Source organism: Vitis riparia, chromosome 18 (genome assembly GCF_004353265.1).
Source record: "Vitis riparia cultivar Riparia Gloire de Montpellier isolate 1030 chromosome 18, EGFV_Vit.rip_1.0, whole genome shotgun sequence".
In the NCBI taxonomy this organism is placed as follows: domain Eukaryota; kingdom Viridiplantae; phylum Streptophyta; class Magnoliopsida; order Vitales; family Vitaceae; genus Vitis; species Vitis riparia.
Genome location: NC_048448.1, coordinates 10,322,843 through 10,338,427, shown reverse-complemented (window position 1 = coordinate 10,338,427; position 15,585 = coordinate 10,322,843). Strand labels below are relative to the sequence as shown.

General features: G+C 34.6%; 1 protein-coding gene across 2 annotated transcripts; it reads right to left on the bottom strand.

The window, feature by feature from the left end:
• Positions 1 to 95: 95 nt before the first annotated feature.
• LOC117906325 (protein DA1-like) lies at positions 96 to 14,857 on the bottom strand. Of its 2 annotated transcripts, none has more exons than XM_034819311.1 (12): positions 14,284 to 14,835; positions 13,141 to 13,295; positions 12,825 to 12,915; positions 9,716 to 9,863; positions 7,511 to 7,631; positions 7,210 to 7,293; positions 5,894 to 6,013; positions 5,571 to 5,783; positions 4,969 to 5,031; positions 4,704 to 4,822; positions 1,280 to 1,338; positions 96 to 607 (listed from the first exon to the last, which is right to left on the bottom strand). In XM_034819311.1, exons 2-12 carry the CDS (start codon positions 13,249 to 13,251, stop codon positions 297 to 299), a joined length of 1,440 nt encoding a protein of 479 aa, XP_034675202.1. In that variant the 5' UTR covers positions 13,252 to 13,295; positions 14,284 to 14,835; the 3' UTR covers positions 96 to 296. The 2 variants fall into 2 exon arrangements, with proteins under 2 accessions (XP_034675202.1, XP_034675204.1); XM_034819313.1 differs by lacking the exon at positions 96 to 607 and adding an exon at positions 998 to 1,147 and having other exon boundaries at positions 1,251 to 1,338; positions 14,284 to 14,857.
• Between the last annotated feature and the right edge of the window lie 728 nt (positions 14,858 to 15,585).

Sequence of the window (15,585 nt, the reverse complement as noted above, 5' to 3'; positions counted from 1 at the left end):
TCATGGGGCATTCTTCAGTACCCTAAAGCACCAAAATATAATCTGAACAATAGAGCTTATTAAAAGAAGGATGAGGTGAAGAATATGGAAATTTGTAAATAAAAATAAAATATCAATTTATTAAATATTTGAAAAAGAAACATTGTTGATGGGACAATAGCTACAAGGTATAAAAATCATCATTATGGGAAACTGCTCTATAAAATGTAACTCTGTGCTTTGGATCTAACTTAATAAACACCAAGCTTTGAACTCCGATAAATGTAGAAGCACCATCGAATTCAGGGCCCAAAAATTCAATATGGAAAATTGCCTGTCAGATGAATATGCTTTAGAGTGGCTGGAAGGCCATATTTAAGCACTGCCTGATGGCCAGCTCTGAATCCAGCTCCATAGACAAGGGATGTGTCTGATTCAATCTGGTGTTTGAAGAACTGCCCAAGCTTCCTCTCACATTGAGATCCTGCACCCTTCTTTGAAGACGTGGAAGCAGATGATGTTGATGGAACATTACTTCCAGATCCAGATGTCAGCTCAGCATCTAGCCACATATAAGCTAGCACCTGACAGATACCTTCTTCCACATCTTGTGCAAGAGTTCGATAACCTTCCAAGGGAAACAGCAAATACATTAGCATCTGAGATGCAAATACCTAAGATTGTGGAAATGAGGAGACAATGCTAGAATGGATCAGTTTAATGTTTCCTATCAACAACATTTAGGGTATGTTTGGTTCCCGGAAAGTTTAAAGGAAAATGCATGGGAAAAAATATAGAGGAAAAATAAAAGAAAAGAAAAAGTGAAGAAAAATAAAAAATAGATTTAAAATCAATAAATTATTTTTATGTACCACTTCAAATTTTTTTCACTTATTTAACTCTTTTATATAAAGATTAAATAATTTTAAAATATATAAATTTCTTAATAATTTTAATTATATTTGACTTCCTTTCATATTTTTTTTAGTAAAACCAAAGACAAGAAAGTCATTTTCCTTCATATTTTTTTTCTTTCCTTAGTACTTTCCGGGAACCAAACGCAGCCTTAAATAAACAAATTGCTACATATGAACCCCATCACCCAATCATAAAAAATACAGGAATGAAGCACTTCCTTGAAATCCTGAAGTGACCTGCTTTTTAGCAACTGCTAAGAAAACAAGTGACCTCATTTCAGTTGTAGGAAAGAAAGGGAATTGAGTCAAATGAAAAGATTTTATTTTCACATTTCCCCAACGCATTCACTTAACAAGAAATATGCCATAGAATAGTGGAGCACCATTTAGTCGGAGCCAGGCATGCATCATCTCGTGAGCAAGGATCGACCCAGTTAGCAACCTGTATACAAAGAGTGTTTACTTACATTAGAAAATTTATCCAAGAAACAAAACTCAAATGTGAGGGCATACTTATCTTCTGCCACCATTTTTAACAAAAAGGAAAATGGGGAAAAGTGTGAACACGCAATATCTGTGGCTGATGTCTGGACTTCTGCCGCATATGGCAATGCTAGAAACCTTTTAGCTAATTACCCTAATCTCTCTTTCTTTCTCTCTCCTAATCGATATTTTGATTGATTAATCTGTTAGGTTTAAAATCAAACCTGGGCAACAAAGAGATCTCTTTACAGATCAATATGTAAAGTAAAATAATGAAGCAGCTATAGTGAAGAATTGAAGTCCCTTTCCTTCCTACTGTAACACACAGTGTCACAATGCTCTGATACCCTTTAGGAGTTGTAATCATGAGAACCAACCATTGGAGCATCTCTTGCATTGAGCCAAGAGCATGATCAATACCACTTATGGAAACAACCGCTCCAACTTGGCTGAGGCTGAGGAAATGATATAGGACAATCCTAGGATGGTTGCCTACAATCAAATAGGTGGGTTAGGGTTTTTATCTTTTAAGATTTAAGGAGTGGAATAAAGGACAAAGTTTATGGCAGCAAAATAAAATAAATAAGAAGAGGGAGAGATAGAAAACTTAGAGTCTCACAAAGGCCTTCTAAGAGTTTCACCTAGAAGAAAATCAATCAATGGAGTCTCACCATCGAGAATTCTGATGCTTAGAAAAAAAAAAACTAATATTATTTAATCATCAATCAATACTTTAGTTTACATCAATTAGTTTATTTATAGGCTTCTCTGAGAAATCCAAATTTTATTAGGATTCTAATATCTTATTATGACTTTAATTCTAATTCTCCTATAACCTAATTAGCTACTTCTAATTTGACTCCAATAAATACTAATCCTAATTTAATTTCAACTAATACTAATTTCAATTTACTTCCAACTAATACTAAAGCTCATCCTCATCAGTTTCCCCCAACTAATACAAAAACTCCAGCTCAAGTTTTAGAAATTTTCCATGGTCAATTGCAATCTTGAGCAAACTTCCACTTTTTTTTCTTCATTGACTCTTTACCATGATAAGATAGAATCCTGAGATCTCTAAACTTCTTCAATTTCATGCAAGACAAGTACCAAACTTCGAAAGATGTTCCAATGTTGTGAAACAAGTTAATAGTTCTCAAAATAATTATGTGTCATCAACAAGCTTGTGTTAAGTTGTATGTCACGCATAGGAGGAAGTTTATTAGGTAATTCTATAGGCCATAAGTCAAAAAAATCATCAAGGATATTCCGTACTTTTGTTGGGTATTCCTTATATTTCTCTTTAAATTCATCCACTTCTTGAGCCATTAGAGCAAATTTTAGTTTCCATGCTTTCCTTTTCAAATTGATGCATATTAAGCACCTTTTTTGGTTGTACCTCCTCTTGCTTCTTAACTGGCAGAACTTCTTTCATTGGACAATGGATCTTCTTACGCCATTGTATATAGAAGTATATGTATTTTTGTAGTCATCATGGTAAACCCTTTTATTAAAAAGCTAATGTCTTCCAAGCAAAATATGACTCACTTTTATTAATAAGATCTCACACCATACAGACTCTTCAAAGTCCTTGCCAAAAAGGAATATGACCAAGCAACGAAAATTTATCGAAATAGAGGTGGCGATAACCCATGCTACTCAAAATGGATTCGGATGTTTCTCTATTTTAAGGTTTAGCTTCTCAACAAGCTCTTGCAAAACTATGTTTAGACTGCTACCTCCATCAATGATCATGGTAGACAACCTACCTCAACATGAGATACTTGTATGGAAAATGCTAGTACGTCGCCAATTTTCTTCTTGTCTCACCTTTGTGATGGTTAACACATGTTACATTACGAGACTATGGCCTTCTATCATATACCATCATAGTAATCGCATTCTTCACTAAGTTCATCTTCATTGTGGTCTTCTCTTCGAATAATTTTTCAATTCAAATTCTAGTTCTTCAACGTAAAAGTGTAAACCTTTGCTTGGGCACACAACATCATGACCATGCCCACCACACTTAAAGTATAAAGGAGTTATGCATACCTTTTTATCTCCAATACTCATTGAAGTTTTACCTTTATTAGCATATGTATTAGGCCCATTCAAAGCTTGTTCATTACTACCCTCACCATTCACATGATTAGAAATTTGGAAATTTGTTGTGCTTAATGATTTGTTTGTTGTCTAGTTAGAGAAAGTGTTCCTAATTTGTGAACTTGGACTTTGGAAAACCTGAAACTTTAGCCTTTCTTCTCTTTTAAGGGCTAACTAATAAACGTCATCCATGGTATAAGTGTGTGCAACTATCATCTCAAGTTTAAGGAAAGGAACAAGGGGTAAAGTTTATGGCAGAAAAATAAAATAAAATAAAATAAAAAATAGAGAAAGAAGATAAGAAGAAGAGATAGAAACTTTAGAGTCTCACTAAGAAGAAAATCAATGGAATCTCATAATTGAAAATTGTAACACTTGCAAAATATATATATATATATATTTAATTGTCAATCACTACTTTGGTTTACATCAATTAGTCTTATTTATAAGACTCTCTAAGAAATCCAAATTCTACTAGGATTCTAATAACCTATTATGATTCTAATTCTAATGCTCATATAGTCTAATTCGTTGGTCCTAATTTAACTCCAATAAATACCAATCCTAATTTAATTTTACCTAATACTAATCCTAATTTAATTTTAACTAATACTAATGTCCATCCTCATCAGGAAAGCATACAAGATCCAACAAATCTCCATGGTATGCTTAGGACAATAATGATGCCCACCACATTTCAGATGAGCCATAGGCAAATATTTAGGAAGCATTGTTGTTTGCCTGATGAGTGATATCGCATTCACTTATCTGTGTACAAATGCAAACACTATGCACAGTTTCAGGAAATGGGATGCTGGCACCTTTGTTTTCTCCAATCTAATTTCCCCAAGAACAGCTTCTTTAATACTGTGTTGGTTTGTTTGATGGATGAAAGCAAAGGAGGAAACAGTATGAAATTTTTTAAAAAACAAAATAAAATTCAGTGAGATAAAACTACCCTGATGATACTATGTAATTTTCCCTAACAGCAAATCAAATTATTATGCAACAAAAGTTCCTTTGTGTAATGTAGTTTTGTAAGTCAGTAAAACGTTATTTATACATTAATTATAGGAAATGATGACTTTCAGGCTGTTTTTTCTTCTTTTTTTTAAATATGGTCTTCTCCTTTTTGTTCCTTCTCTTTTGTGCATGGCAACGGTCCTCATGTATTATAAGTAGCAAGTACAACAGCAAATTGAGATAATAGAAGAGTACCTAGGAAGGCCATACAAAATGAGAACTGCGGTCACATCGCAACGACGTGTTAGTTTACAAGGCTCTGTTATCATATTCATGACTCGGTTTCCAGTCCCAATCTTAGGACGCCTCAAAATCTGAGAATTTTCAAGGTAAATCAAATACCATCTCCAAATAACAGATACAAAATCTTCATGCAACACACATCATTCCATTGTCAGGAAAGTGGGGAAAGTGTGGTTGGAGGTTGACACAAACAAAAAACTTAAAATAAAATACTTACAGTGCTGACAGTTTGTTCTTCAGAAAGACAAAGTCCCCTAGTCTCAGGCATGTGATGGTGGCCCTGGTCAAGGACAAGGAAACAAATAAACTTGTTCACTTCAAACACAAGAAATCATTGCTTTCTAATGAAATGATAAACTTTGATAAAGGTTAACTCAATTATTGTGCTCCGAAGCACATAAAGGTGAACTCCTGTAAATGCCCAAACAAGTGTCAGACACTAGTGGAAAAAGGTATGGATAAGCATTCCAAGGAAAAGTTCCCCATATATCATAGCTGATATAAGACAGTTTGAAAACATTTGCCTTTAAGTTCTGTTCTCCTTTCCATGGCTTCATTCAGTGCTTGTCTCTCAAACCAAAGCAATGAAACTTGCTGCTTCATTGTCATGTCTAAATCTTTGTAAAGTTTTGTAGAACAAGATATGAGGGGCTGGCACTCATTGGATCCATGATTCTGGAGTTGAAAACTCCAGGTGTCAGATATTAGTTGACACATGTGCACAAGGTTTTTGTGTCAAATGCGGTCCTAATTGTTGCTAAGAAGAAGTGCCCTGCATATCATAGCAGGTATGAAATTTTTAATAACATTTGCTCTTACACTCTTTTCTCCTTCCATGGCTTCATTCAGTGCTTGTCTTTCGACCAAGAGTAATGGAACTTGCTGCTGCACTTTCATATTTAAACCTTCATAAAACTCTTGTATATCAAGATAGAGGGGTTGACATTCATTGGTATCCATGATTGCAGAGTCCAGACACTCCAGGCAGAGCTTCCGACCATCATTAAGGGCAACATATCTTGTGTCCCGTGGCTGCATATATTAACAAAATTTTTATGTTACCCAGTCATCTATATTCTCCTCAAGAATCATAAACAGGCCATATTTTCAGATTTAAGAATAAATAAATCATTCAGACTAACCTCCATTCTCTCACAGCTACAGCATCTAGGTGTTCTGTCATGCTCATGAGAAGGGCAGTACTTCTGAACCCAAAAAGGATGCGCCCTATATTCAATAAGACCAGCAGGGTTCGTTGGAATCTGTAAAAATATATTTATGTTCCAAGAAACCAACACAAACTGAAAATGAGTGAAGTATCCAAAGGAAGAAGAGTAGTAAAATTGCATATCTCATTTTCTTAATTCTCATAGCACATCATATTATATGAAGCTTAAAATGATGTACAATATTAGAAAATCCCAAAATTCTCAATAAAAAGACATGATTTGGCTGGACTAGGATAATATGTCCAGTCAAAAGCGGCCTTTTGAATCTCAAATCTCCACAAGTCTTCACATAATCACAGCATTTAACAAATTTTGGGTGCTTTATCTCAGAAATCAAAAGTAGAAACTCTCAATCAGTCAGCAAAGCTACTTTCTAAATGGGAATTATAAGAAAATGTATTCTTGCTTAATAGGATTTAAGTTAAGGATGGTGATCAACATGACTTACCTCTCCAGATGAAGACCAAATGCTTTATAACATTTTTTAAGTTCTAATCCATATCAAATGATTTGAAATTTTTTATTCACAGATAACTGATGATTATGGTATGTAATTAGACTGCAGTTGTGGCAGTTATTTCCAGCCATACGATCCTGGCTAAATAACGGATCACATGGATTGGGAACAGTTAATAGTTGAATACATGAATCTTAAATGTTAGCATGGGGGCAAATGTTGCTCTCACAATGGAAATTCACAATGTCACTAAGAAGCAAACATGGATATGCTCTTCTTTTTTCTTTAATTTCAAAATTACCCAACTTATGTTACGAAACTGAAAGACGTAATATTAGATGAGACCATTTTGAAACAAAATAGCACCTTGATATTGGATAATGTTGTAAGAGGTGGCAAAATCCATTGTGTTTCAGGAATACATAAAAAATGAAAAAATAGGTTTCACTTTCTTGCCTGCCTTCTTATTTTTTTGCATATTAGTTCACCAGTCTGAAGTCTCAGACACACTGTATGTCATTCTATAAAAGATTAATTTGAAACTCAAGACCAACATTTCCAAGAAATTTAGCAATAATCTGTTACCCGATATTTTAACATATGCATGTGAAAATTTGGCACTCTGATATGACATAAAAGTTCCTGTAGATTTTTTCAGGTTTATTGAACATGCAGCATTTGACAGGAAAAGGAAGACTCTAAGAGAGCATCATGCTTTGGATTAAAATATATGGCAAGAAAATTTTTTTCCTCAAGCCGGACAGATACTTACAAAGTGCTTGCAAACATCACATTTTGGGTGATAGTGCTCCTTGTAGCAAGATTTGTGATAAGGGTAATTCCCATTCATAGAATACTACAAGAACAAGAATATATGCCAAGTTAGCCAGTAGAAACATCAAACAAATGATACTTCTGCAGCAATCTATAAAGATAGCACAATAGCCACTGATTACATCACCCAAATGATAATTCTATATCAATCTGTTTAAGTAGCATAATAGCAACTGCAGACAAGAATCAGCTAAGAACTAGAGTGCTTCAGCAGCCAATATAGAGTATTATTATTTCACCTCATAATCAGAAATTGGGTAGCCGCAACCGTGGCATCTGAAACATTCTGGATGCCAAACTGCACCCATGCAACTTAGAAAACGTCCATGACCAATCTCAGTATTGCAACCAGCACAGATCCTATCCAAAAAAATACAGAAACAGGGCATTATTTGATAATGTTCCTTGTGATTGTGTAAAATTCCTCATGAGGGAAATAATCTTGAATGAGAAAACTAGAAAATGTAAATATGAATAACAAATTTGAATTCCCATAATAATCTAATGCTACAGATGGGGCAGATTCCAGTCTCCACTACGTTTTGATGCATACAAAAACAAACTATCTTATCCTGGGAATGATTCTGATAGGTATCTAGTGGAGAATTATTACTGAATTTCAAGAATTACAAAAAAAAAAAAAGACCAAACTGATACTAAGACAGCTATTCGAGAGGCTATCACTCTCCTACCAGATTCACAGAACAACCAGTCCTTAACTAATTCCATTTTTTTCCTATATAAGCTATTCCAGCCTGTATCAAGATTGTTACCCAGCCTATACTAAGACTGTTACAACTAACCGCCAGGTGGCAGTACACTTCTCTTCCCTTTTCTAGCATACACATAACGTATAGCAGGCCTATCAGATTCCTTCCTCATTCTTCAGCACTTCAGTTTCAGGTGTTGTGAAAAGCACTAACAGAGTTTACCATCCTTTATGAAAAATCTGTAGGGTATAAGCAGTATTTCAAAACTTGGATTCAGCCTGCAAGTTAACTTGGAATCTGTCCCCAAGTTCAGATTTCAGGAACAACTCATTCATGAGATACTAAATGTCCAACTATTTATGTGCTTCAGCTCATCCACATTTTATTTAACTACATTGGAGTAATATGCATATTTTCACATAGAGCATTTACTTTTTATCAATTAATTTGAACAATAAATTCTATGAAAAACATTAAGGAAGGAAACCACCATGATGCAATCTCAACATGGCAGGTTTATCTTCCTCAATTCTTTGGCAAATGATTGCCTAAACACTTTAACAAATGGTTTCAGAGACCAGCAAGCTTAGGCTAAAGAATCTCAAAATAGACCTTTAATATATCAACTGATTCTGCTCGGAAAGAGCTTTCAAGTGGATAGTACAATTGGAGTGTGTTTTACAATCACAACAACAAAAAATTTAAGTCATGAATGACTCACACAAGAAGGTCCTACGGTGCACAGAGTGGTTGAGACCTAAGACTAAGGGCCTTAATATGAAGGCAAACTTGACAATCTGGAAGAAATAAAGTGACAGAAACATGAAACTGAGTGTCATGGTATATAGACTGGTTTGGGCAGAAGTAGGTGGGATTGATTAAACCTAGGACTCAAATCTTGGAAAACAAAATGGAGAGAATGTCTTCAAAACAGAAGTCCAAAGTCAGTAATAAGGCAGCACAAAGTGGAGAGAACACCATTTCACCCTTATTTCTTTCTTTAAATTCAGGAATAATACTGTGTACGTAAGAGCTTGTGCATATGACAATTAAGACTTAACACAATACGAACTTAACCACATTCACAGCCAGAAACTGGAACTTTAGAAACACAGAACTGTACAAGTAAGACGATTCAAACTTGAACTATGAATGAATTGTTTTCTGCCTACCTATGCTATAAGACTTCAATTAAAATACTTAAATCTACCCAAAAAAAGCCAAAAAGATCTAAAAAACAAAAGTACCAAGTAGCCAAGAAAATAGAGTAGTATATGCCTATAAAAAATTTTTAAAAAATATATATAGTAGTATAAGACCTGTTATTATGTTGGATAGTTATCTTTTGCTTTTCATGAACTGTAAATTCCAGGGATGGTCTTCAGGATCTCTTATTTTTCTTTTTCGTTGTTCTTTTTTTCTCTCTTTCATTTGAGTTTCCTAATAAATATGCCACCGTCATCAGTATCTAGAACAAGGCAATCTTTGCATATTTACCAAGCCTGAGTTTCTAAAGTAAGAAAAGCATGCATTAGGCTAAATAAACTCATAATACAGAAATTATTAAAAAAAAAGGTAAGTAAAGAACTGCATCCCATCATTGTGGTTGATAATTATATACATTATCCTAAACATGTGTGATGGAAGTATACAAAGGAATCCAAGGAATGATGAAACAAAATCATATTATAAATAAGATAATAGTATGTAGGTAACATAAAAAAACTCTTATACCTGAACCCTGTTGAGTAGGGGAATGGAATGGGTTGATAAATATTTCCATTTCCATTTCCATTTCCATGTTGTGGAGGAGACTCAATATTCAAGCTCTCTTGTATAGCTCTAGCAAGTTGTTCATCTTCCTCCAATTGAAATTCATTATCTATCCAATCATTTCAGAAACTTATTAACTGTAGTAAGACAAATTATAAGAATCAAAAAATGGAAGATATTTGCTAATAATTTTTTTTTGATAAGTAAAGCAAATTGTATTAAAATAGAGGCAAAAAGCTACAAAGCATACAGGGGTATACAAAGCAACTAGCACCTCTCAAAACAAAGAGAAAACCAACAAAGCCTCACCACCCCTTAATTGGAAGCTAACCACTCCAAGAACCCTATAATAATAAAGCTGAAAAACCCAACCCACTTAATTAGCAAAGATAAGTGAATTCACCAGAGGACACTCGAGGAAAAAACTAATCCATTGTCTGACATATCAAAAACAGAAAAAAATGTATTCAATATGGTAATAAAAAGTCGAGATAGAGAGTCAAACAAACTGAATTATATGCTCAGTGCCAATAACCATCTCTCTCTTTTATGAGCATGAATTATATTTTTTCAAATGCTCCATTTTCAAAACACAGGTATCTATTCCACTCTTCCCTTAAGGATGAGTTTGATACTAGAAGTTTTTCTCATGTTCAAAAAATGAAGTGTTTTCATGATAATTTGTATAATATATACAGAATGACTACATTGTAATCTATTATGCATCATGGTCTTAGATTGGCACCAATTTAGGATACATTTATTAAGACCAAAACATTAGTCATCTCACCTGAAAACCAATTTACTTTAAGTGTGGATGTGGCTATACCCTTTTATGGAATTTGAGGTCATACTCACCCCGAAGCATACCAACACCCTCTGGGGCAGCACTTATCCAAGGCATGCACACCCATCTATTGAGCAGAATTGTTGCAAACTTTACAATTCTTCCCCCAAGATGATCCTCCTACGTCTTGAACCCCCATGATTTGGATCTTATACCCCTTATTGGGCTTAAAATTTTAGCCATCCCATTTGAAAACCAATTGACAGCTGGTGAGGTTGTGACTATACCCTTTTATGGCATTTGACATCACACTAACCTCAAGGAAACCCTCATCTCAATTCATCATGAGACATACACACTCATCCCAAAGTTCCTTTCCTAAGTAATCATTTCCATAGGAGCAGAATTGTTGCAATACCTAGCAATCCCTCCTCAAACATGATGTTCTTGTGACTCAAACCCATGACCTAGCTCTAATACCACTTATTAGACCCAAATCATTGATCATTTCATTCGAAAACCAATTGACTTTTAGTGAGAATATAGTTATAATCCTTCATGAAGTTCTAGATCACACTCATCCCCATACATACCAACAGCAATTTCGGAACAACACTCATCCATAGGTATACAAACTCATCTTGGGATGCATTCCAATATTGTTTCATACTTACCAATCTCTCCCTCAATATGATGCTCCCAAGAACCATGACTTCACTTGATACCACTTATTAATATCAGAAATTTAGCCATCTCATCTCAAGTCTAATTGATTTTCAAATGAGATGATTAAAGCCTTAAGCCTAACAAGTGGTATCAAAAGTAGGTCATGGATTCAGGTCATAGAAGTGCCATGTTGGAGGATGGATTGTTAAGTATGCAACAATACCACCCCTTGAAAAATGATGACTCAAGAAATGAAACTAATGATGGGTTTGTATGCCTCAAGATGAGTATGTGCAGCCTTGAGATGAGTGTGATGCTGAACTCTATAAAGAGGTTTAGCCCGACCTCACTAAAAGTCAATTGGTTTCCAAATGAGATGACTAATACCTTGGATCCAACTACATCAACTCGAAATTTTAATTCAAACCATTAAGATTAGGTTTGACTCTTTGAATTAGGACTTGTTTATTTTGTTATGACTCCTATTGGCTGACATGATAAAATAACAATTATCAATTAGGATTAAATTGCATTTTTCCACATCACATCAACTATCACTTGGAAGGGCATAATAAAACTAGTTATAAGAAACCACATCAAGTAGTTATAGCCATTTTGCAACTTGTTTTTGTTCTCTCCAAGGTATGTTGGGTATACCTAGTTCGTCTAGATGATTGATGATCAAGAGATCAGTCCAGAAGCATGAAAGAGGGCTCAAAGTTGTGTCCCTCATGCCATCTTTTTGATGTATTTGGAAGGAGGAATTGAAGAATTTTTTAACATAAGGAGCTTCCATTTATGAAGTTGAACTTTTTTTTTATTTTTTTATTTTTATCCAAAGACAGACAAGAATTAAAAAAAAAAAAAGCCATTAGCAGTCCAGGTGACTATTCTGGAATTCAAGAGTTGATCCAAAATGTCATACCTGACCTCTATAAATCATAATTATAGTGTGTACTATCCCATCAGTTCTTAAATGAGGCTAGTTTTCATAATATGAATAGGTTCCCTTTAGTCTATGTATAATAATTTCTCTCAAAAAGTATCATGTACCTCAATATTGGTGCAAGAAAACAATAAGAGCATGAAGTGATCTTTATTATAATTTATATCATTAAGAAAAGGAAATTCCATAATGGCATGTTGCCATACTGTTTAGGGGAAACTTTTTCTTCATGATTAGGGAAGCTCCCATCATTCCTGTCAGTTTTCCATCATGAAGAGATACAAATAGCTCTCATGAGAGGCAGGGAATACTCTACCCTCTCGATTATAGCCTGATTTCTGTTACACTTTTTTCCATAAAATGTTTTCCAAAAGAACAAATAAAGCCATAGTGTAAATTACTCTTCTGACATGTAATGCCAAAATTTTGGTGGAAAGTAATGAGAGATTAATGATTAAATGGAATTTTGACTAAAATATCAAGGACACCAGTATGTGCATATGGTGCAATGCCTTCCAAACATATATACAGCATAACACAAAAAACATTCCTTGATTCTAGTTAAGCAGCTATATTTTGTAGTAATTCGGATATAATAGAGGTAAGATCCATGAGGCAATTATATAGAAGCAAGAATATCTATGAGGGCACTTGCTAGCCATGTTACTCACCAATCACTTTTTTTCCTTTTTGTTCTTCTTCTGAAAGGGATAATGCAATAGCACGGTCTATATCTTCATTCTCAGTCTCTGCCCACACATCCTACATTAAAAATCCAAACTGAGACAGATTAGAATAGGAAGGGCATAATTGAAAGCTGATTTACAAAATTCAGAAAATGTGAGAATTTTTCCAAGGCTATAAATAGTGAAAAATTAAATCCCACTCTCAAGAAAAATGTGAGAAAATAATCTGGACCAATTAACTATGCAATAACTCAAAATAGCAATAAAGAGAGACATGACAAGAAATAGCAGTAGAGATTACCCCTGAACAAGAAGGTTCATTTTGAACGGTATCCCCTTGATATCTCCCATGATAATTCCCTTCTGAAATTTTATGGCTTGACCCTTTAAAAATTTTGTTAAGCCAACCCATAATGAGATATATTATTATATCCTCATAACCAAGGGAGCTTCTATCTGCAGAAAAATAATTCATTTAAACAAGAGCAACATAAAATGCAAAATGTACTCTAGAAGCTTACGATATCTAATCAGTTTAACATATTCCCATGACCCATAAAACATTCACCAATGAATGAAATTTATATTGAAAGAAGATTAACAATTTATTAGCATTTTCATGTATCCGAATCCAATTAGTTGATTAAGGCTTTGTGGGTTGTAGTTGTAACAAGTGTCAGCAATTTTTCTGATGCGAAACAGCATCAACTTGCAGCTTATTTCTAATTCAATCTCGCTGTAGAAAGTGAGCATTAACAAAAAACAACAGAAATATGCTTTCTTCCAATACTAAATTTGATGAAATTTAATGCTATAGCCAAACATGAGTTATAACACCAAAAGACAAAAAAGGCATTCAGGTCCCAACCTTAATAGCAAGTGAAAGGCACTATGAGTGAGAAAAATGAAAAAGACATCTCAGTTTGTGCAGAGAGAACTCCCACAACAATTACCTGAAAGATATCTCCCCACAATTCAACAAGTGGACTCCAATGTGTTCCATCCACACCTCAATTTCAACAGTAGGTTTCTCAGATTTTATCCAAACCTTTTCTTTTTCTTGATAACCCAAATTTTATCCAAACAAATAAAATAAATCGCCCACCAAACATCATACTATTTCCCTATGTGTTTCGACCCCAAATGATTGAAATAAACTAGCTTATACAATGGATGAGAAGTGATCACCACCTAAGCTGGTATAACTTAGACGACAAGAGGGGGGGATAACTCCCAGAAACCACAACACCCAAAAAAGATTGAAAGAATTACAAAGAGCAACTTTTAATTCAGTAAAGAATCCATCATCATGGAAGTCCCAAAAAAAGAGAGAGAAAAAGATTCCTGTTGCTCGATATGCCCTTTAAATTCAACTATTCAAATCATTGCCACAATTTCAGATTAATAAAAATATAAAGGAATCTTATAGACATGAAGAACTCACCTGAAGAAAAATCAAGAACCTCCAAGAATTACAGAAGCAGAAGAGACCCAAATCAGATGTGGATCCCAATTCGCTCAAAAAGCAACGATCACAAAGATATTCTCAGTTCACAATCATGTTTTCTTTCCATCCAAACAAGAATCTCCCCCTCCAAAAACAATGCTCAACAAAGAAAAAGGAAAAAATCCCAAGAAAATACAATCCAAACACGAAAAAAAAAAATGGAAGAGGAATATTTCAATTACACGCAAATTAAAAGTCAAATACGCGGAATTTTTCTTTTTTTAAAAAAAAAATGATCGACCCAAAGGGGTTTGACGAAGGATCGTCAAGCCCAGTGGGGCGTTGCCGATAGTCTTGGAAATATGAAGGCAGGCTTATATTAATTTTGGGCGTGATATCCTTTACCTTGAGAGGAGACCCGCAAAAGGCTCTAGAGGAGGAAAAAAAGAAAGTGTAAAGAGAGTTTAAATAATAAAGTCGCAATCTTTTCTATATTCACAGACAATGGGGGCGTGTCATGAAACTTTGGCAGCCTTGGGGTCGTACGTACGAAGCGTGTGGGCGTAGAATGACGTTGAAATATTTTCAAATATTTTGCCAAAAAGAGTTTGATTTTCTCAAGGGCCTCATGCCAAAAATAAAAAATAAAGAAGAGAGAAAATAAAAAATATTATTGGAAGGAATCAAAAGAGAATGGTTGGTTGGCTGTTAAAAAGATTCCTTTGAAGTACCAAAACTAAAAACGGATGCTATAATTGAAGAAGGCTTCACCCTTTTTCCTTCCTATCGAGCTCTCCCCGCTTCTACGCCCGCACGTTATTTTTAAATTAATTAATAAAGAGTCGTGTGGGCTTCATTATTATAATTTTTATGAAACTTTCCATCAATTTGAGTTCTTTCTAGAATCATGGTACCCTTGGGTGGTGAGGGATTCTATCGAACAGACCAAATTGCTGGAAAACTAGTCAATTCAACAAAGATGGCTCAGGTGGGAAAGCTAATGAACACTGTTTTGACTATCTGTGTTTCCACAGAATCCTGGTTTGGTTTTAAGCTCACAGCTGGCAAGAGCAATTTCTACACACGCCCTCTCAACCTAACATTAGTCTATATGAGAACTCGTCGAATAGTTTAAGTGGGCACCTCAGGAATAAGACTTAAGATTGGTCAAATGTTGGAGAAAAACAAATTCGTTATATAACTCTGACCCTAGATATGGAGAAATAACCACCAGTTGGGTGATCATCTTGAGAGAGAAATTATGATGATGGAATGGTAAATGGAGGTGATTGAAAGCTC

Excerpts from the sequence above, each read along its gene's own strand:
- LOC117906325 (XM_034819311.1), bottom strand. The coding sequence starts at position 13,251 with ATGGGTTGGCTTAACAAAATTTTTAAAGGGTCAAGCCATAAAATTTCA. Across the intron at positions 12,916-13,140 it reads ATGAACCTTCTTGTTCAGGG|GATGTGTGGGCAGAGACTGA; the intron begins GTAATCTCTACT and ends TTTTTAATGTAG. Across the intron at positions 7,632-9,715 it reads CCCTACTCAACAGGGTTCAG|GATCTGTGCTGGTTGCAATA; the intron begins GTATAAGAGTTT and ends TTTTTTGGATAG.